General features: G+C 47.9%; 1 protein-coding gene across 1 annotated transcript; it reads left to right on the forward strand.

Annotated features, from left to right (window-relative positions):
* Window positions 1–2,511: 2,511 nt before the first annotated feature.
* ZNF16 (zinc finger protein 16) lies at window positions 2,512–21,070 on the forward strand. The gene is given in 4 exon segments (XM_070382672.1): window positions 2,512–2,643; window positions 5,200–5,405; window positions 14,882–16,213; window positions 16,216–21,070. Coding segments are annotated over 4 exon segments (1,983 nt in total). The 5' UTR covers window positions 2,512–2,623; the 3' UTR covers window positions 16,641–21,070.
* The last annotated feature ends 90 nt before the right edge of the window (window positions 21,071–21,160 follow it).

Consider the following 21,160-nt stretch of genomic DNA (forward strand, 5'->3'; position numbering starts at 1 on the left):
GACCACATAGGAAGAGTGGAGAAGCAGCTCCTTATCCCTGTTACCTGTTCTCTTCCCTGTGAATTAGCCAGTGGAAAATCCTCAGGTGAGGGAACCCAGGTCCCTGATTACTGCCTAGGGGAAACTGCCATACAGACTTGTGACTTTACATGAGAGAAGAATATTTGAACTTCAAGTGCTGACCAGCATTACCTAGGCTCCTAGCATTTCCAGCCCAGTCATATGAAGAGGTGTCAGAGCATCCCTTCCATCCTAGGGTCTGAAAAATATTTCCTTTGTATTTTACTCATTCCTTGCTGTCCATTTGTAGGTTTGTAGTTCATTTAGAGACCATAGATACGACTGAAGTAACTTAGCAGCAGCAGCTGTGTGTGTTGTTAGATCAGGGTCTGCTTTTGCTTTTCTCCATTGAGGGAGGCCGTTTTCTCAACACTTTCCACTGAACAACCCGCCCTCTTGCCATTTATGGTGGAGCTACTGTTGCCATGTATTAAGTTCCATTTGAGCAATGTCCCACCGTGAGTCTTTGAGTGCTCTTTGAGTGTCTTGAGTGCTCTTTGTTAATTCCCCAGTATTTCAGAGTGTCTTGCTGTCTGTAGAAGAGATTTCATTTTTTGTTACATTTTCTGATTGCTTATTGCCAATGCAGAGAAATGTTCCTTTTTCTAAGTTTTAAGACAAATGCTTTTGCCTTCTTTAATAAAGAAAAAGTATTTAAGGTGATATATTTATATATTTTTGTCTGGAAAATACTCAGTGGATAGTTTATATTTTATACTTTACACTGAGTTCCATAGATGTGAGAATAAAGTGTTTTGCTTTTATTGCTTTATAAATAGTCTGTAATTTTCCAGCTGGTATCACTTTTCATCCAAATGTTTTGTAGACAGTGTTTCATAAACTCCAACAGTTAGAGTTTTGGGAGTCAACTTTTTATTACATATTTCTAGTCTAATTTTGATAGTTTAAAAGGCATACTTTAAAATATTTGTATTCTTTGTGTTGTCTTCTACAAATCTGCACTTGCCACCTAGCTCTACAAGGATTAAACCATTTGTTGCTGCAGCTGCTGGCTTTCAGCACCCCCTGAAATAAGATCAGGGTGGAGAGCAGAAAAGAGGTGCTCTGTGGTCTGGGAAAAAATGGCAGAAAGGGCTTTCCTGGTGGCTCGGTGATAAAGAATTTGCCTGCCAATGCAGGAAACACAGTTTTGATCCCAGATCCAGGAAGATCCCACATGCCACAGAGCAACTAAGCCTGTGCACCACAGCTATTGACCTTGTGCTCTAGAACCTGGTAACCACAACCATTGAACCCATGTGCCACAACTACTGAAGCCCGAGCGCCCTAGAGCCTGTGCTCCACAGCAAGAGAAGCCACGGCAATAAGAAGCCTGTGCATCGCAACTAGAGAGCAGTCCCTGCTTGCCACAACTAGAGAGAGTCTGCATAGCAACAAAGGCCCAGCACAGACAAAATAAAAAAGGCAGAACAGTCTTCAGACAATTACATATTTTCAGGAGCCAATTTTTTGAGCCCAATTCTTATATCTCCTCATAGCTAGGAAAGCAGTAAAATCCTTCATGGTGACCGATGCTCCTCATGACTAGCAGAAACCGTCTGCAAAAAAATATGTGCTTGACTACATGTATTCCCTCTTCACCAGAGTCACACATATAATGACCTCCCCCCTAACTCTTTGGAACAGTTTCTCAGAGCTATCTGAAGTGCTGTCTCCCAGGCTGTCTTCAGTTCAGTTCAATCGCTCAGTCGAGTCCGACTCTTTGTGACCCCATGGTCTGCAGCACGCCAGGCCTCCCTGTCCAACACCAACTCCCGGAGTTTACTCAAACTCATGTCCATGGAGTCGGTGATGCCATCCAACCATCTCATCCTCTGTCGTCCCCTTCTCCTCCAAATAAAACTTAACTCATGGACTTCTCTGCTGGTCCGGTGGCTAAGTCTCTGCGGTCCCAATGAAGGGGGCCCAGGTTCGATCCCTGGTCAGGGAACTAGATCCCACATACTGCAACTAAGACCCAGCGCAGCCAAATAAAAATAAAGATAACAAAACAAAACTCACAACTCTCACCTGCGTGTCTTTTGTCAGCAAGGTCTAACTGTATGGTCAATTTATGTAGATGTTCCATGGATAGTCCCACAAAATGTGTATTATCTATGTAACTAATGAGCCTTTTGACACCTAGGCGATCATTTACTGATGGAGGGAATGTTCCTTCTCATGCAGCATGTTTTTATCAACCAAAACCTGTTTTGATTGCAGGTACCTGTGTATCTAAGTCCCTAGTCCTTCCTGCATTTATAATGGCTTGTTGCACCAACCCTGATCCGCGGGTCTCCCAGGGTTCCCAGCACCTCGCGGAGGCGTGGGGAGGGCTGGTCCCGGGTCAGGAGTGGAGCCGCCGAGTCACTTCTCCTCCCTCAGCCTAGAGCAGCCACATTGGGTAGGGCTGGCGGGTCCGCAAGCCGGAAGTTGAGGCGGGACTTCCGGAGCACCTCGAGGCCGATCCGCCTGGGTATCTCTTCGTTGCGCTCTTCCCCGAGCCGCTCTAGGCGGCGGCTGTTCGCGCTGTGGCGTCTTCGAGTTGCTGATCGCTCTACCTATGACTCCGATGCACCGGCGGTGGGTGCTGGCCCCGGGAGGCCTGTCTCGGGTGCGCGTGGGGCCGTGGAATCGTGGGCGGCTTGCAGCCTCGGAGGGCCCCAGACGAGAGGGCGTGTGAGGGACGCCCTGTGGATGCTGCCCGACAGAGCCGAGCAATCCCTGCCCTGGAGCCGGGCGGCGGGACCGCTCGGCGAGGCAGCCGCAGAGCGACCGGCAGGTGTGCTGTGCTGTTCTGTCGCGCGTGGTTGGGGCGGAGGAAGGGCCTCAGGAATTGGTGCGAACGTTAGAGCTGTCCGGAGACGGGGGAGAAATGAATGGGGTTGCCGCTTGGCGCCCGATTCTGGCACATTGGGTGGTGGATTCGCCCTCCGGGTGGAGAGGGATCTCACGGGACGGGGACGGATTTATTCTCCCTCAGGGGAGTGGGACTGAGCATGGGTCAGGCCCATCCTGTGGCCGTCTGCCGTGGAGTAGTGGCTAGTAATCCTCACAGTTGTGTATTTACTTAGCACCAGGTTGAGCCTTTAGCCAGGAGAATCAGCTTCCAAGCTCATTGGTAGAATCCAACTCCTGAGGTTGCTTTTTCCTTGCTGACTGTCCTTATCTCCTGGAGACCCCACTCCTTGCACACGATCCATGCATCCGAGTCAGCAATGGCTCACGTGATTAGATTGGGTCCACCAGGTAATTCAGGCCTGTAGCCTTAATTTCCTCTGCAAAATCTCTCTTGCTGTATAGTTTAGGTCCCGGGGATTAGGATGTAGACATGGATGGGGAGGAGCATCCTGCTACCTCCTGGACAGGATCCCACAAATACTAAAGTGAGAAGAACAAGATGTAAAATGACATAGTTTGGTGTAACTTATAATAAAAAGACAAAGAAAAAATACTCATGTTTGCTTGTGTAAGCTTAGAGTAACCAGGATGGGCATGCTGGAAACTGGGAATGGGCACTGTGGCAGGCTGGGGGATGTGTCACCTTATGTTCTCATTAACCTTTTGAATTTTGAGCCATGTGACTGTGCCCCTGTTCAGAGGCAGTGATGATAACCTCCAGATTTTAAAATGAACTGAATAAATACTACAAAGGATGGACTCTCCCATGGGGAGAGAGAGAGTGAAGGTTCCCCCTGCTCTGTTCTGTTGCTGCATGGATGAGTGCCTTGAGTCAGTGTTCTCCCTGCTTATGCACCGTCTCTCCGAGCGGCCACGCCAGGTGAATCTTCCTGAGATGTTTCATTAATTCTGCCTCCCAGTGGAGAAATGCGGCTGGTGCCTCACTTTCCTCAGGTAGTCAAAGCCTTTTCCAGTCTGTGCACCCCCGCCTCCCCCAGGAACTGCCTCTGAGCTGTGTTCACACCTCTGTCCTGTCTCACCCCTGCCTTCTTCTGCCTTTCCAGCCAGGACCTGGTTGAAATGCCCACCTGCCCCAGGCTCTGCCCCTTCTCTGCTACCTGTGCCCAGCGCACCTGCCCGTCTCACTGATGCATTTGCTGTTACCTGTCTCCCACTGAAATCCGTGAGGGTGATGGTCACACTGTCCTCAGAATACCTTGACATGTAGTGGGTGTTTTGGAAACACTGAAAGCATGAGTCCAAGAGGAGAAAGTCAGTCCAAGGGTTGGGAGGCAGCGTCTGCCAACATTTCCTGCTTCGTCTTCATTACTGAAGGACAAAGGGGTCAGTGGTACCTGCTTATGGTGCGGTGTGAATCAGGGGCCGAGGGATGTTGCCCCCTCCTAGGTGGGATGCTGGCCAGGGCATGGTGCATATGCTCAGAGACAGGACAGTAGGGAGGGGGAGAAAATCAGTAACTTGTCCACATGGGGTCCCATCCTGTGCCTGATTGGGCATGCCTCCCTACTTGGAGATGCCAGTTAGAGCTGGAGATGAGGCCAGTCTTTAGAGTCTTCATGGGGTAAAGGATGTTGGTACCTCAGGACTGGACAGATTAGCCAGGGAATTTGATGTGGATGCAGAAGTGAATCCTGGGACACCAGCGTGAAGAGGGAGCTAAGGAGGAGTCTGGGAGGGAGCCAGCCACTGGTGCAGTGGGAGGACAGCCCAGGAGGGTGGGTTGGGGACAACCACTGCGGATGCTGCTGGGTGGCAGAACTCAGGCTGGCCAGTAGAGTGACACTGTGATGACTCCATGTGTCGGTGGTGAGGCTCCCCTGGCAGCCCGGCCTCTGAAGCTGCTGCTCCCTGTGAAGGTCAGTTGGTCCACTTTCAGGGCATTGTGTCAGGACCAGGGTGGCTCACAGCAGGTACAGGCGCCATGAGAGCTGCTTCCTCTTACCATGGCAATCTTGGGCCCTTCCGGGTGTGCTCACAGGCACTGTGGGTCACCTTGCTCTGTGGTCAGTATCTCACCTGTGGCCCTGGCTTGTGAGTCTGTGTCTCCTTGGCTGGCTGACCTCCATTTGTTCCAGCATCAGAGAATGTGGTATCAATCATCAGGCCTTCCTGAGGTCTCAGGGTGAGGGGTGGAGGAAGTGACCCCTGCCTGGTGTGCCAGTGAACCGCTGGAGTTACCTCCTCTGCACACTCACCTGTGTCCTTGCTGGTCTCCAGGTCCCAGCCATGCCCAGCCTCAGAGTATGCTCTAAAGAGGCAGCAGTGGAGCTCTCAGTTCCTGGACCATCCCCTTGGACCCCTAGAGCCCAGGCCTTTGTGGAGTGATGCTCCTGCCGAGACCCACCCTGGATCTGCACTTCATGGTTCCCTCTGTTGTGGTGACGCTGAGCCAGGAGCCACCTCCCCTCACCATCAGCAGCCAGGTACTGGGTGTGCATTCCCCACTGATGCCCTTGTTCTGGGGAGACTTGGTCTACATTCCCCTGCACTTACCTCTGGAAGTGTCCTGTCAGCATTTGGGGCAGAATGCCTTGTGGACTTGCAGGGCCAAGGCTGGAGGTCAGAGAGGAAGTTGGCCTGGCACCTGGGTGCCCTGGTGTCCTGAGCAGGACTCTGGTTTCTTCACCTGAAATAGAGGGTGTGACATGATGATCACCAGCTGAGCCCTGCCTAACTTCCTTGCCAGACTGGTGGTAGTCCTGCCCTCAGGTCTAATCCTAGTCCTCCAGGCCTTGGCCCTGTTCCCTCCTGGCTGCATTCACACTGCCCAGCTGCTCCCATCCCTGTTAGATTCCAGACAGTCCTTCGTGAAGACACCTCACCAAGTTGCCTCTTCTGTGGCCCTTTCAGCAGGGATCAGGAATTACTCACTGTTAGCTTTCCTTGCTGGGATCTGATGATGGCTGTTTTACAAGAATACACCTACATGGGAAGTATTATACTGAGGACATGTGGTCAGAGTATTGTGGGCAGACTCTGTGTGGCCGGAGAAGGTTGGGCTAAGGGCAGAGATGGTCATAGGTGTGTTGGAAGGATGAGATGGGTAGAGGATGAGAGGCATGATGGGGCCAAGAAGTGGCTCTGAGGGAAAAACTTGCTGTCAGATGACCAAGGGTGTGCCAAGCAGAGAATGGCGAGTTAGATCAAGACCCTTGCTCCAGGTAAAACACAGGTTGATGGTAGCTCATGTTTTAAAAGCCACTGTATAGCAAAATAGTGGAATAGGCAGCTCCAGACACCCATTTCTTCACATAAACTATTAAACAAAAACAAGTAGAAGCTATCAGGACCAACAAAGTCAGAAATCTAGAAAACAGGTTTACAGCAACCAATCAAATGCTAAATCAAGAAAAAGGCAACTTAAAAAGGAAAGCTTCACAGATACTTCCTGGTTCAGCAGCATATTGAAAGTGAGCATCCTGTGTTCCTAGTGTGGGACCTGGTGCCTGCTTCCAGAGGGAGCAGAGCAGAACTTATTCAGAAATCACTTTGTTCTTCCCTGTGTGGGGTTGGAAAAAGAGTTGAATCAAAGTGTTTGTCTCTGTGTTGCCTAACTCAGAATTACTTGGTAGAAAGTGCTGGGCTCAAAACATAGAAACATGAACTGAACTTCCACAGGCACTTGGGACATCACTTAATAGTACAGTCAACTTCCTAAAGCCCAGGAGGGAAGGGCGGAGAAATGAGGACATTCAAAAGCACCCTCATATGTCAGGGAATTTAGAAAGCCATGTATAGAAACCCAAGATAGAAGGTATACTCAGAAAAGACCTATGAAGATTGTAGTGTCACCTCCAGCTGATCTCTGCGATCTGTGGAAGCCAGGAGCCACGCAGAGTAATAATTAGTGCTGAAGTAGTGTCCTAGTGGAGCACAGTAGATATTATTAAATGTTCAGTTTTTAGCAAAAAAATCATAAAGAATACAAATAAGCAGAAAATACAGCTGGCCCATTCAAGGGAAAAAGATTAATTGACAGAAGTGTCCCTGAAAAAGCACAGATACTTAACAGATTATAAATAAACTGTCTTAAATGTGCTCAAAGATCTGAAAGAAACCATGGACAGGGAACTAAAATCTATGTATGAACGAACTGAAAAAGTCAGTAGAGATAGTTGTAAATATACAATTCACATTTTATTTATTATAAAGAGAAACAGAGTGGAAGTCCTAGAGCTGGGACTTCCTGGTGCTCCAGTGGTTAAGGCTCTGCTTCACACTGCATGGAGCACAGGTTCGATCCCTGGCCGGGGAACTAAGATCTCAGATACCTCGTGGTGCAGTCAAAATAAAGAAGTCCTGGAGGGAGAACTAAAGTAACTGAAGTGAAGAGTTTTCTGGAGGATTTCAATAGCAGGTTTGAGCAGGCTATAGAACTGGTGAACTTAAGTTACCCAGTCTGAGTAGCAGAAAGAAAAAAGTTGAAGAAAAGTGAACAGAGCCTAACAGACTCGTGGTGAAAGGTTGTTGCAGAGCTGTGAAAGACGCTGGGATTCTTGTTCTCTGGAGGAGAGGAATTCAATCTGCGGTCAGTGACAAGGCTTGACTGCTCAGAGCTTTTGTGTAATAAAGATTTATTAAAGTATAAAAGAGATAGAGAAGGCTTCTGATATAGACATCAGAAGGGGGCAGAAAAAGTGCTCCCTTGCTAGTTTTTAGCAAGAAGTTATATACCTATTCAGATCAGATCAGATCAGTCACTCAGTCATGTCCGACTCTCCGCGACCCCGTGAATCGCAGCATGCCAGGCCTCCCTGTCCATCACCAACTCCCGGAGTTCACTCAGACTCACGTCCATCGAGTCAGTGATTCCATCCAGCCATCTCATCCTCTGTTGTCCCCTTCTCCTCCTGCCCCCAATCCCTCCCAGCATCAGAGTCTTCTCCAATGAGAATTAGCAAGTTGTTAAAAGGAAATGTCTCAAAACTCAGAGTGGCACCAGGCCCCTCACCGACAACATGCGTTTTGAGATAACATTGGCACAAGTGAGTCATCCTGGACCATAAAACAACTGACATGAATCTTGAAGAGAGGCAGATTTCCAAGCAAATACATAGTCTCATTCACATAGTTTAAGAGAACATTTCCGTGAGTAAAACATACTGGTTTGTTGAGCCATTATCGGTTCTGAGTCTTAGGTGGAATCAACTTGAAGAAAGATAGAGTCTAAGGTAAATACATAGTTCATTAACATAGCTTAATGTTAAGAAAAACATTTATTAATCTTAAAAACATTTCCATAAGAAAAACTCATTGGTTAGCTCAGGTTTGAGAAAAGTTAAGTTCAGGTGTCATCATGGCAACACAGAATTTTAAAAGAAACTTCCTTTTAATTTTGTATAGAGAAGAGAAAAAAATCTGACAATTGTAGTTTATTTCCTCCTGCTGCTTAAGAGAGAGAGACACAACGTCTGACACTTGCAGCCTATTTCCTCTGTTGGGGGCCCCTAGCCTTCCTGCCTGTTACCCTCTCAGTGGGATACTATCAAGGAAACCAACACACACATGGGAGTCCAAGAAAGAGGTGAGAAAGAAAGGGGTGGAAAACATGTTAAATTTGATGAAAGATGCAAAAAAGCTTTGAACCTACATGTCTAGAAAGCTCAGCAAGCTCCCAGTAGGACAGAGTCAAAGAGATCCACACCAGGACTCATTATAATCAAACTTTTGGAGGATTGAATCTTGAAATCAACAAGAGAGAAGCAAACCATCTTGTATAAGGGATCCTCAATAAGACAAACAGCTAGTTTCTCATCAGCCCTTGGAGGTTGGAAGGCAGTGGGATGACATATTTAAACTGCTTAGAGAATGAAACTGCCAACTAAGAATTCTACATCTGGCAAAATTATCTTTCAGAGTAAAGACAAAGTTAAGGTATTCTTGGATAAACAAAAGCTCAGGGTGTTTATTACTAACAGACATGCCCTGTGAGAAGTGTCAGAGGAAGTGTTACAGGCTAAGAGGAAAGGGTATTAGGCAGGAGCTCAAAGCTATACAGAGAACCAAAGATCTCTGATAGAATTAACCACATAGGTTAGGATAAAAGCTAGTATTGTTGTATTGGTTTATAACCTCACTTTTTATTTCCTATATGATTTAAAAGACATGTGTGAAATGATCATAAACCTATACTACTTAATATATAACATGTAAGGATACATTTGTGACTGCAACAACATAAAGGTAGCAACATATCTGTATAGGAGTGGAGTTTCTGTATGATGCTGTGGCTACTTTGGTTAACAGTTCAAACTTGGTGGCTTTATTCTGAGGATTCAACATACAGCATGGTGACTGTAGTTAATAATGTATAGTGTACTTGTCAACTGCCAGGAGAGTTGATCTTGAAAGTTCTCACCACACACACACACACACATACACACACACACAGTGGATACTGTGCAAGGTGATGGATATGTCAGTTAACCTTATGGTGGTCATCATTTGCATATATATGTGTATCAATTCATCCCATTGTGCACTTTAAACTTAATATGATGGACTTTCCTGGTGGTCCAGAAGTTAAGAATCCACCTGCCAATTCAGGGTCACAGATTCAATCCCTGCTCCAGGAGGATCCCACATGCCACAGTGCAGCTAAGCCTGTGTACCACAGCTACTGTGCCAGTGCTCCAGAACCCGTGAGCTGTCACTACTGAGGCCCATGTGCCCCTAGAGCCCATACTTTGCAACAAGAGAAGCCACCGCAATGAGAAGCCTGTGCACTGCAGCTAAAGAGTAGTGCACCCCCTACCCCTGCAACTAAAGAAAGATGATGCAAAGCAGTGAAGACCCAGCACAGCCCCAAACAAGTAAATTTCTTTATTAAATAAAAAGATACATGATGTTCTACGGCAATTTATTTCGATAAAGATGGGGCAGGGGACCAAAAAAGCTGAAGGGAGAGGGCCAAATTAGATTGTTTTGGATGTTAGAATATTAATTATAATCGCCATGGTACAACTAAGAAAGTATCTTTAAAATATACACAAAAGGAATAAAGAAGAATATCAAATGGTATGCTACAAAAAATAAACTGAACACAAAGGAAGATAGTAATAGATCAAATGAGGAACACAAAGGTCAAAGACATTGAAAAGATTTAAGAAGCAAAGTGGTAGAAGTGAGTCCTTCTTTGTCAGTAATTAAATGTTAATGGTTTAAACTCTTGTCAACAGGCAGATATGTCAACAGGCAAATACAGAATGGATTTAAAAAAGTATGACCCAACTATATACTGTCTACAGGAGGCTTAGTTCAGGAGGCTTCCAAAGGAAAAACTAAGCTTAAAGTGAAAGGTGAAAAAGATATGTTCCATGCAAATAGTAACAAAAGAGACCTGGGGTTGCTAAACTAATATTGGACAAAGTAAACTATGTCAAACAACTGTACAAGAGAAAAGAAGGATATAATATATTGATAAATGAGTTAATTAATCAGGAAGATTGTTGTTCAGTCATTTAGTCATGTCTGACTTTTGCGACCCCATGTACTGCAGCCCGCCAGGCTTCCCTGTCCTTTACTGTCTCCCAGAGTTTGCTCAAACTCCTGTCTACTGAGTTGATGCCTTCCAACCATCTAATCTGTTGTCCCCTTCTCCTCATGCCCTCAGTCTTTCCCAGCATCAGGGTCTTTTCCAATGAGTCGACTCTTCACATCAGGTGGCCAAAGTATTGGAGCTTCAGCTTTCGCATCAGTCCTTCCAATGAATATGCAGGGTTGATTTCCTTTAGGATTGACTGGTTTGTTCTCCTTGCTGTCCAGGGGACTCTCAAGAGTCTTCTGCAGCACCACAGTTTGATATATATTGATAAACAAGTCAATTAATCAAAAAGATAGAGTAGTGATTAACATAAACACTGAAAAGAACCCCAAAACATATGAAGCAGGCATAGATTTGAGGGAAGAAAGAGATGCTTCTACAGTAGCAGTTGGAGACTTTAATACCTCACTTCCAAAAGTCAAGAAAAACATCTAAACAGAAGTTTAGTAATGAAACAGGGAATTTGAGCAATACTATAATTAATAGACCTAAGAGACATAGATATACCCTCTGTCCAAGGGAGCAGATACAGTCTTCTTAAGTGCATATGAAACATTCTTCAATGTAGACCATATATTAGACTACAAAACCAGTCTCAATCAATGTTGAAATAATATAAAGTATCATCTCCAAGCAATAACTGCAGGAAAACTGGAAAATGCACAAATTTGTTGAAGTAAAACCACACACTCTTAACCAGTTGGTCGAAGAAGAAACCACAAGGGAAGTTAGAACATACCTACAGACAATGAAAACAAAGCCACAAACTCCCAGAACTCACAGGATGCAGGGAAGCCCAGAGCGGAAATTTACAGCAGTCAATGCCTATATTGGGAGGAGGATAGATAGGCCTTACAGCAGTACCTAACTTGACATCCTAGGGGTCTGTGAGAAGAGTAAACGAAACCCAGAGCTGATGGAAGGAAATAATGAACATTGGAGCAGAAATAGAGACTGGAATAGCAATAAGAGAATCAATGTATTTAAAAGTTTTTTTGAAATGATCAAGAAATGACAAAAACAACACACTGAAAATCAAGTGAAAATGAGATGGGGACATTATTACCGACTATACAAAAGTAAAAAAGAGTAAAAAGCAGTTGCACACCAACAAATTAGATAACCTACATGAAAGAGCTAAATTCCTAAAAAGACAAATCACCAAGAGTGACTCAAGAATAGGTAGAAAGTAAGAACAGACATAACAATTAAAGATTGAATCTGTAACTTTTAAAACTAACAAACCAGGGCCAAATGGCATCACAAGACATTTAAAGAAGGATGTATGCTGTTTTGTCAAGCTTGCAAACTATACAAAAGGAAGGATAATCAAAGACACCACAGGAAAAGAAAATTATGCATTGAGACATTTTGTGGCTGTATATATAAAACCCTCAACAAAATGCTAGCAAACTGAATCCAGCAGCATTAATAAAAGTGTTATATCCCATGACCAAGTGGGATGTAACCCAGGAACACAAGAGTGGTGCAACATAAGAACCAATCAGTGTCATTTACCACAATAATCAAATGAAGGGGAAAAGCTAGAATCATCTCAATTGATGCAAAAAAAAAAAAAAAAGTGTTTGACAAAACCAAATTCATTTTCATAATGAAAACACTGAGAACTCCATTCAAGGCAACCTCCTCAACACGATAAAGGGCATTCATGAAAAACCCACAGCTAACAGCTAACATCATGTACATTAGTGAAATATTAAAAGGTTTTCCCCATAAATCAGGAAAATATGCCTGCTTTCAACTCTGCTCTTCAGTACTGTATTGGAAGTTCTAACCAGAGCAATCAGGCCAGAAAAAAAAAAGGCATTCAAATTGGGAAGGAAGAAATAAAACTACCTCTGTTTGTATAAGGCACAATCCTGTATATATAATAGGAAATCCCAAAGAATCCATTAAAAACCTGCTAGAGCTAATATTAAATGAATTCAGTAGAATTGCAGAGTACAGGTCAGTACACATAATCAGTTGTGTTTCTATACACCAACAATGGTGGGAATGTAGAATGGTATAGCCATGGTGGAGTACAGTTTGGCAGTTCCTCAAAGTTTAAACCTAGCATTACCATGCGTGCATGCTCAGTCACTTCAGTTGTGTCTGACTCTTTGCAACCCTATGGAGTGTAGTCCACCAGGCTCCTCTGTCTGTGGGATTATCCAGGCAGGAATACTGGAGTGGGTTGCCATCCCCTCCTGTAGGGGATCTTCCCCACCCAAAGATTGAACACACATCTCCTGCATTGGCAGGCGGGGATTCTTTCCCACTGGCACCACCTGGGAAGCCCTGGCATTACCGTGTGATGCAGTAATTCCACTGTGGATACATACCCGCAGAATTCAAGGCAAATACCCGTCAAGTACACGTATGTCATATTCATAGCACTGTTCACAGTACTCAAGAGGTGTAAGCAACCCAGATGCCCCTCAGTGGACGGATGCAGAAACCAGATGTGTTGTGTCTGTACCGTGGAATGTTATTCAGCCATAAGGGAGTGAAGCACTGGTACCTGCCGCAGTGACTGAACCTGCAGAAACATTAGGTTGAGAGGAAGAGTCCAGACATCAAAAGTTGTGTATCATGATTTCATTCACATGCAAGGTCAGGAATGAGGTAAATCCATGGAGACAAAATGCAGGTGGTGGTCACCAGGCGCTGGGGGCCAGGAGATATGGACTAATGCACTGGGGCTTTGAGGTGATGGAAATGAAATGTCTTGGAACAAGATACAGATTCTGATTGCACAACATTGTAAATGTACTAAATGCCACTGAAGTGTTCATTTAAAACAGTTATTTTGTTTGTTAACTTCACCTCAATACACATAACAGAGCCCCTGTGGGGATGGAGAGGGGTGGAGCCCCCAGCCGAGGCTGCGGTGCCGCTGGGGGCTTATGTGGCGGGGCAGGTGCTGCTGAGTCTCTGCTGGGCCCCTCGACAGCCACAGCCACATGAGGACTTGTGAGCATGGCTCCAATGGGGCATTTTTCACAAACCTGGAAGCAGCTAATCATACAGACCTCCATTGTTTCCTCTTGGGAAGTCTAACAGGTTTGCTGTGTGCTGGCTGGGCCAGTCGGTGCCACACTTGTGGGGGCAGTGTGGCAAACAAGTGCGTTTGTTTACACATCTTTTCCTTCACCATTAAACCCAGTGTTTTTAATGAAAAATTTTCTTAAAGCATATTTTTGACTTTATATTTCCTTTCAAAAAAAAAAGAACTTTCATTATTGTTTCCAGTAATTCTTATGTTGCAGAGAATTGTATCCAGTCTACCAAATAAAAAATGCCATTACCCTCACCCATAGGACTCACTCTTGTTTCCCGACTCAGTAAAATCCTTCCAGGCCAATAGTCTCTCTGGCCCGCAAAGCAGTTCCCATTTCCACTCCCTCAGGAGCCACACCAATGATCTTGTCTCAGTTGGGTCAGCGAGCCATGCCCCACAGGCCAGATCCAACTCACCATTTGTTTATGACCTGCAAGCAAAGAACAGTTCAGTTTTTTAAGGATTGTAACAGAGCAGACCTTATGACAGAGACTGCAGCCACAGAGCCCAGAATGGGTCCTCTGTGACCTTTCATGGAAAAGCTATGTCCCTTCTTGTGCAACCAAGAGAGGGCGGGGCTCCCTGGGCCACCCTGTCCAGACCCTTGTTTCCTTCAGTGACCACCCTGTTTGTCCCTGAAGCCCTCACTGTGCCCCTATCACACATGGGAGCCCCAGGGAGCCCCGCTGGTGTCCCACAGCTGGGGCCCTGGGAGAAGATGGTAGCCCACCTGCAGGTATGATGACAGGCCTGCCTGATGGTCAGTGGGAGGGTGAAGCAGGTTGCCTCACTGTGTGCAGCCACACAGTCAAGCTCCACGGAGGGGGTCTTGGCACAGACTCTGTGCAGGGCCTTCCAGCTGGGCCATGAGTCAGGTGACCAGAATACAAACTGTCACCACCAGACACATGCACAGGGCAGTCAGGCTGAGCAGACGACACAGCTGGGTCTGCGTTGAGGAGAATAGAAGCCTCCAGGTGACGTGGGGAGACAAAATGCTGTTGGGGGAGATTCTAGAAATTTCAGTAGGCGAATGGAAATCATTCCTGAACCGACGGGCAGGTCAGAGGGCAACAGGCCCAAGGAGGCTGAGAGTACTGTGGGGTGCTCTTCACCCACCCACTCAGCACCCCTGCGTGGCTCCAGCCTTGGGATACGGAGCCCTGTTGGGAGCAATGGTCAGAGAAGTCATCTTCTGTGATGTATTTCAGCAGAGATGGGCTAAAGGGAAGGAGAGAGCATGAAGACCATTGGGGAGGGGGCGCCATGTGACTTTCTGTTTATCATTTCAGGCTGGGACACCAGGACTAAGGGCCAGGAGTTTGTTCAGAAGGAAGAAGTTTCTGAGGACTTGGAATCACAGGTAGAAATATCAGACAGCTCTGGCAGTGATGCTCCCCAGACACCTGAGCTTGGAGGACTCCATGGTGGTGTAGAAGAAAGAGACTGGGGGGTCCCTGAGGATGAGAGGCAGATGCACCGCCCTCACCAGGAGGGAGCCTTCACTCTAGCACAGATGCTTCTCAGGAGCCCCTCAGGAGAGAGAGAGGTGGACTGTGATGACATCAAGAGCAGCTGCAGCCGGAGCCCAAGCCCAGTGGAGTGTCAGGGGCCTCCTGCAGAGGGGAGGCCCCATCAACTTGGCATACGGAGCCTGCCCTGCAGCCTGGACCTGCCCAGCTGCACAGGACTTCACGTGGCCGAAAGCCCATTCATATGCAGCGAGTGTGGGAAAACCTTCGAAGGAGACCCCGGTCTTACTCAGCATCAGACAGTGCACACTGGACACAAGTCCTTCATCTGTAACGAGTGTGGAAGGCTCTTCAGCACACACACAGGCTTCCTCCAGCACCAGCTTACCCACCATGGGGAGAAGCTGCATGTGTGTTCTGAGTGTGGGAAGGCCTTCTGCCAGAGCTCCAGCCTTAAAAAGCACCAGAAGTCCCATGTGAGCGAGAAGCCCTACGAATGCAGTGAGTGTGGGAAGACCTTCAGGCGCAGCTCCAACCTCATCCAGCACCAGAGAATCCACTCTGGCGAGAAGCCGTACGTGTGTCATGCCTGTGGGAAGGCCTTCAGGCGCAGTTCCAACCTCGTCAAGCACCAGAGGGTCCACACAGGGGAGAAGCCCTTCGAATGTACTGAGTGTGGGAGGGCCTTCAGCCAGAGCTCACACGTGAGGAAGCACCAGAGGGTCCATACTGGGGAGAGGCCTTACTCATGTAGCGAGTGTGGCAAGCCCTTCAGCCGGGTGTCCAACCTCATCAAACACCACAGGGTCCACACGGGGGAGAAGCCCTACAAGTGCAGTGAGTGTGGGAAGGCCTTCAGCCAGAGCTCGAGCCTCATCCAGCACCGGAGGATCCACACCGGGGAGAAGCCTCATGTGTGTGCTGTGTGTGGCAAGGCCTTCAGCTACAGCTCGGTGCTCCAAAAGCACCAGATCATCCACACGGGGGAGAAGCCGTATGAGTGCGGCGTCTGCGGGAAGGCCTTCAGCCACAGCTCCGCACTCGTGCAGCACCAGGGTGTGCACACGGGAGACAAGCCCTACGAGTGCCACGAGTGTGGAAAGACCTTTGGCCGCAGCTCCAACCTCATCCTGCACCAGCGGGTCCACACAGGGAGAAGCCCTATGAATGCACTGAGTGCGGGAAAACCTTCAGCCAGAGCTCAACTCTCATTCAACATCAGAGGATCCACAATGGGTTGAAACCCCACGAGTGTAACCAGTGTGGCAAAGCCTTCAACCGGAGCTCCAACCTCATCCACCACCAGAAGGTCCACACTGGAGAGAAGCCCTACACCTGCGTCGAGTGTGGGAAGGGCTTCAGCCAGAGCTCGCACCTCATTCAGCACCAGATCATCCACACGGGCGAGAGGCCCTATCAGTGCAGTGAGTGTGGGAAGTCCTTCAGCCAGCGCTCCGTTCTCATCCAGCACCAGCGGATCCACACTGGGGTGAAGCCCTACGACTGCACGGCTTGTGGAAAAGCCTTCAGCCAGCGGTCAAAGTTGACCAAGCACCAGTTGATCCACACCAGGGAGTGAACCCCTCGCAGCTTCACCCTGACCCCCTGGCTGTGCCTCATTCTCCCTCCCCAGACTTGACGTGCTCTCGCTCACTCCGTCCACCCCACGGTCACCGCCCACGAGGCCACCGTCCACAGAGGCCACTGTCCACAGACTGGGGACCGTCCTGTGGTCCTGCTCCTTCTCCCAAGTCCCATGCCATCACCCTTGTCTCCTGTGAGCTCATTTCTCTTTGTTGTTTGTTTTTCCAGTTTGTTATGAGACAGCTGTACTTGTTAGAAGGGAAAGGATTATAGAGGCTGTGCACTCATCCATAGAGTTTATTACTGTTAAGGAACATAACCAAGAAAGTAAATGACATTTGCTTTGAGACAACCACAGACCTCCGTGTGCTCACTAGTCAAGGGACTGAGTCCTTTGTCAGTGGTTGTGGCTGGTATCTTTTCATAATGTCAGGTTGAGAGTTTTCAGGTCTGGTTGCTGTCAACCTCCCCACCCCCCCAATCCTACCTGGTAATGGGACTTGACCCTCCCTGCTTCCCGCTCTCCGTGGTGTCCATCTGCAGTCTGTGGTTATGTGTTCTTGCTCTGCGGTGGCTCAGGCCCTGTGGCCCCACTCAGGCTGCAGCACAATTGTACATGAGGCAGTTCCTGAGCTCTGGTCCTGGGCCTCACCCCCAGGGGCTGCTCTACATGCTCCTCCCTTCCTTTCCACATGCTCCTGGATCCATCATCAGACATTTACAGGGCACCTAGGTGCCCCTAAGAGGTGGGCATTGGCTCCTGACTCCCTGCATTGGGGAACTTAGCCCAGAAGCCACACTTCTGCCACCAGGGAGGGCCTGACCTGGGAATGTCCTGGAAGGATGGGGGACCCTTCCTGCACTGTTACAGGAGGAAAGGAGGCAGTGGCTTGTAGTCATGAAGGGAAGGGAAGGTCTGGCTTCTGAGTTCTCAAGGAAGTAGAGGCAAGGCCAGCAGTTGCAAATGTGGAGGGAGAGGTGGTTTGAGGCTGAAGAGAAGAGAGGGTGGAGGGGTGACTCGGATGCGCAGGCAAGTCCATGGGCTTGCGTGGCATGGGCTGCCTAGCGTCTCCTCCAAGGCCCCATGAAGCAGCTGTCCCTGCTGCCCTGCAGAGGCCCTGTCATAGCCTCCCCTACACTTTGGGCGCCATCCCACCCCCTCTCCCCTGGCAACACCTAATGGGATACAGTTTCCAGACTTGGCCTCAGCCTGACAAGACTGCTCCTATTCTTACTGTAAGGCAGCTCCTCTGGCTTCACGCTCCTCCTCTGCCAGTCTGGCTTTGATTTATGATTCCTTTTTTCAGTAAGTATCTGTGTCCGCCTCTACTCCACTCTATCGCTGATTGGCCGGCTTGCTGCTGGCCTGTGTCACTCAGCCCTGCTGTACATGGTGCGCTGTCGCATCCTCTGCTACGGAGTCGGAGACCCCTCCAACAAGAGGCTAAAATTGATGCAATACCAAATTTGTGCAAGACTCCTCCACGGAAGGGGCTTCAGCCACCTCCTGCTAGGCCTCCTGGAGTCTCTGGACCACTCATGATGGCACTCAGTTGTCCAAGGGCTTCTGATGCAAGAAACTGCCCTCTTTCCCCCATACAATATGCCACTAGAGCTGCAATTATTGAAACTGGACCTCCTGAGCCCATGACCCTCTGTACCCAGCTGCTCATTACGCTCTGGGTGACAGAAGCAGTACCCAACAAGCTTAGGGGCTGCCGAGCTGCCTTGGTGCAGGATGGAGCTGAACCTTGGCCTTTGGCCTGCTCCACCTGCATGAGGAATAGCCTCACCTATTCTCAGACCCTTTCCAGATGTCAGGCTGCTGGACCCTGTCCACCTGGGGAGCTCCAGGGTGGGATGAACTCGGGGGAACAACAGTGGGAGTTCAAGACTATAGGCAGAGAAGTGCCAACCGTCATGGAAGATGGAGCTCAGAGGGGAGCTGCTCCTCATTTTTAACCAGGACGACCCTGATACAGGGCCAGACTGGAGGGTCAGCATGACTGGCCAAACACCAGGCAGTTGTCTTAGCACCCAGTGACTTGACTCACAAACAGCCTCATCTGTACATTTTTACAAATTGTGCTGTCACCTAAGAGTTGCACCTTTTGGCGTAAAAAGCTCCAGGAATCTCTCGCCTCACAGATGCCCCAAAATACCAGTCAAGGTCTCTAGATGGCTCTCCCTATACTTAGGCACAACACGAGGCCTCCCCTGCATGCCCTCATCCCCCCGGAGTCACAAGTTTTACTGAGAGTGGCCAAGGCACCCTTGTCAGTTTCACCTGCTACAGGCTGCAGAGTCCACACAGCTCATTTAAAAAGCTCTGAATTAGCTGAGTGAAACATGGTGTGTCTCTCATCAAACATCAGGGTGAGTGGTGACTAGCAGGCTGGCACCTTGAGGCCTCGTCCTCCTCGTTTCGTGCCCACATCTGGAAAAGCAGAAAAGCCAGCCAGGTGCTCTGCCCTCTGATGCCAGCAGGAGACTGAAAGCATCCAGGCCCTCACCTGTGCCCAGGGACCATCCCTCCAGCCTCTCCTGCTGACCGCAGTAGAGGCCCAGGCTGCCGACCCTTCTTGCTCTCAAGCCACCTCGGACCTGTTCCAGAGGCCTTCTCTACCCTCCTCAGAGACCTCCTTTATGTCAATAATAAAGCTTTTCATACCTTCAAAAAACTAGAAGCCCTGCTTGGCCTCCACACCTTCTTCCACTCTGGTCTTTGGTTTATGGACGTCAAGTTCCTCTGTACTGTGACTTCTCCCTCAACTCCTTGTTCTAACAAAAGCCTGGCTGCCATGACTGCACAAGATTCCCAGAGCCCTCACCCCTTCCCACGTACCTCGAGAATTAGAGATCAGGAGGACAATCTCCTGGCTCCTGATTTCCACATCCATACACTTCTGCCTTCAGCCAATAATGCCAGCTCCGTGAGAACAACAGAAAAGCAGCCCTAACAGCTCAAAGCTGCCCTGCCTTAGAGCTCCCTGGGTGAAAAATGCCAGTTGGGGCCCCTAGGCCCAGGCTCCAGGTGGCTCTCTGGTAACAACTGTGCCATGATTTCCATGTGCTGGCAGAGTTCTGGGAGACTCCTCCATGGATCCCACAGCCCAGGCCTCACAGATGATGAATGTAGGGGAAAAACTGTCCCTTGACACCCATGGCCTCTCCATGCAAGGAGAAGCAGGGAGACTGGAGTGGTGTGTGAGACCAGAGCCAGGGGCCAGGACCATCCTGAAGTTTCTGTGGCTTTGGAGGCAACTCAGGTCTGAGTGGAGAACAGGGCCTTGATGGCTGAGGACAGTGCAGGCCACGCCAGAGCACCCAACCACGTAGGATGAGGTTGGTTCTTTCCCCTGGGGCTTGGCAGACACTGGCCCCTGGGCTTCCCTGGAAGTAACACAAAGGCATGGGGGGAGGTGGAGGTGGCCTGACTGCAGGTACTCTGTGAGGATTATTCTGTATGCAGGCTCTTCTGTGCTCATGGGCCAGACTGTGAATCTTCCAGACATCAGAACATTGACTGGGGAGACCACTGCCAACTGGAAATGTGATAGAAAGATGGCCTCAGATTCAGGGGAAAGGACCAATCTCATCCTATGTGGTAGCGGGGTAACAAGATAGCCTTTTGGAAAAAAGACAAAACTAGACTTACTCTTTGCATCTTTTAGCAGAATAAAGTCCAAATGGAACGGAGATTTAAATGTACAGAAACAAAACCAAATGAGTACTGGGTGAAAACATGGGTGGATTCCTCCAGAACTGGGAAGTTAGGGGAATTTTACTGTAGCTTGAAATCAAGCAACAATAAGGGAAAACAAATGATAAATTACACAGAAATGAAGTTTGCAGGACCAACACCTTTATATTCAAAATAAAAAGACAAATGGTGAACTGGAGGAAGTGTTTCCAACTTATGTTATACATAACACATATAAAATTAATGTACATAAGGTTATTTAAAATTAGGGGTTTCATTTTCAACAAATGGTGTTGTAACTATTGTATAACCATATGCCAACAAAGTGAATCTCAATCCTTGCCCCACACCATCTAAAGAATTTAACTCAAAATGTATCATCAACCAAAATGTACAGCAGAAACTTCTAAAAGAAAACATAAGAGAAAACCTACTGACCTTCACTTTGGTCAAGATTTATTAAATAAATAATCTTTGGTGAAGATTTATTAAATAGAACACAAAGAGCAGGAATTTTTGAGGAAGGAATTCAATGAGTAGGAACTCATCAAGATTTAGAACATTTGTTCCTCAAAATTAAAGGAAAACGCAAAGCATAAACTGGGAGAAGATATTTGCAAAATATATATATCCAAAAAAGGACTTGTACTCCATGCTATAAAGAAGTCCTGGTGACTTCTCTGGTGGTTCCGTGGCTACAACTCCATGTTCCCAATGCAGGGGACCATGGTTTGACCCCTAGGTGGGGAACTAAGATACTGCAAACTGCAACTAAGCCTGTGAGTCAAAGCTACTGAGCTCACACGCTAGAG

Source organism: Bos mutus, chromosome 14 (assembly GCF_027580195.1).
Source record: "Bos mutus isolate GX-2022 chromosome 14, NWIPB_WYAK_1.1, whole genome shotgun sequence".
Lineage (NCBI taxonomy): Eukaryota > Metazoa > Chordata > Mammalia > Artiodactyla > Bovidae > Bos > Bos mutus.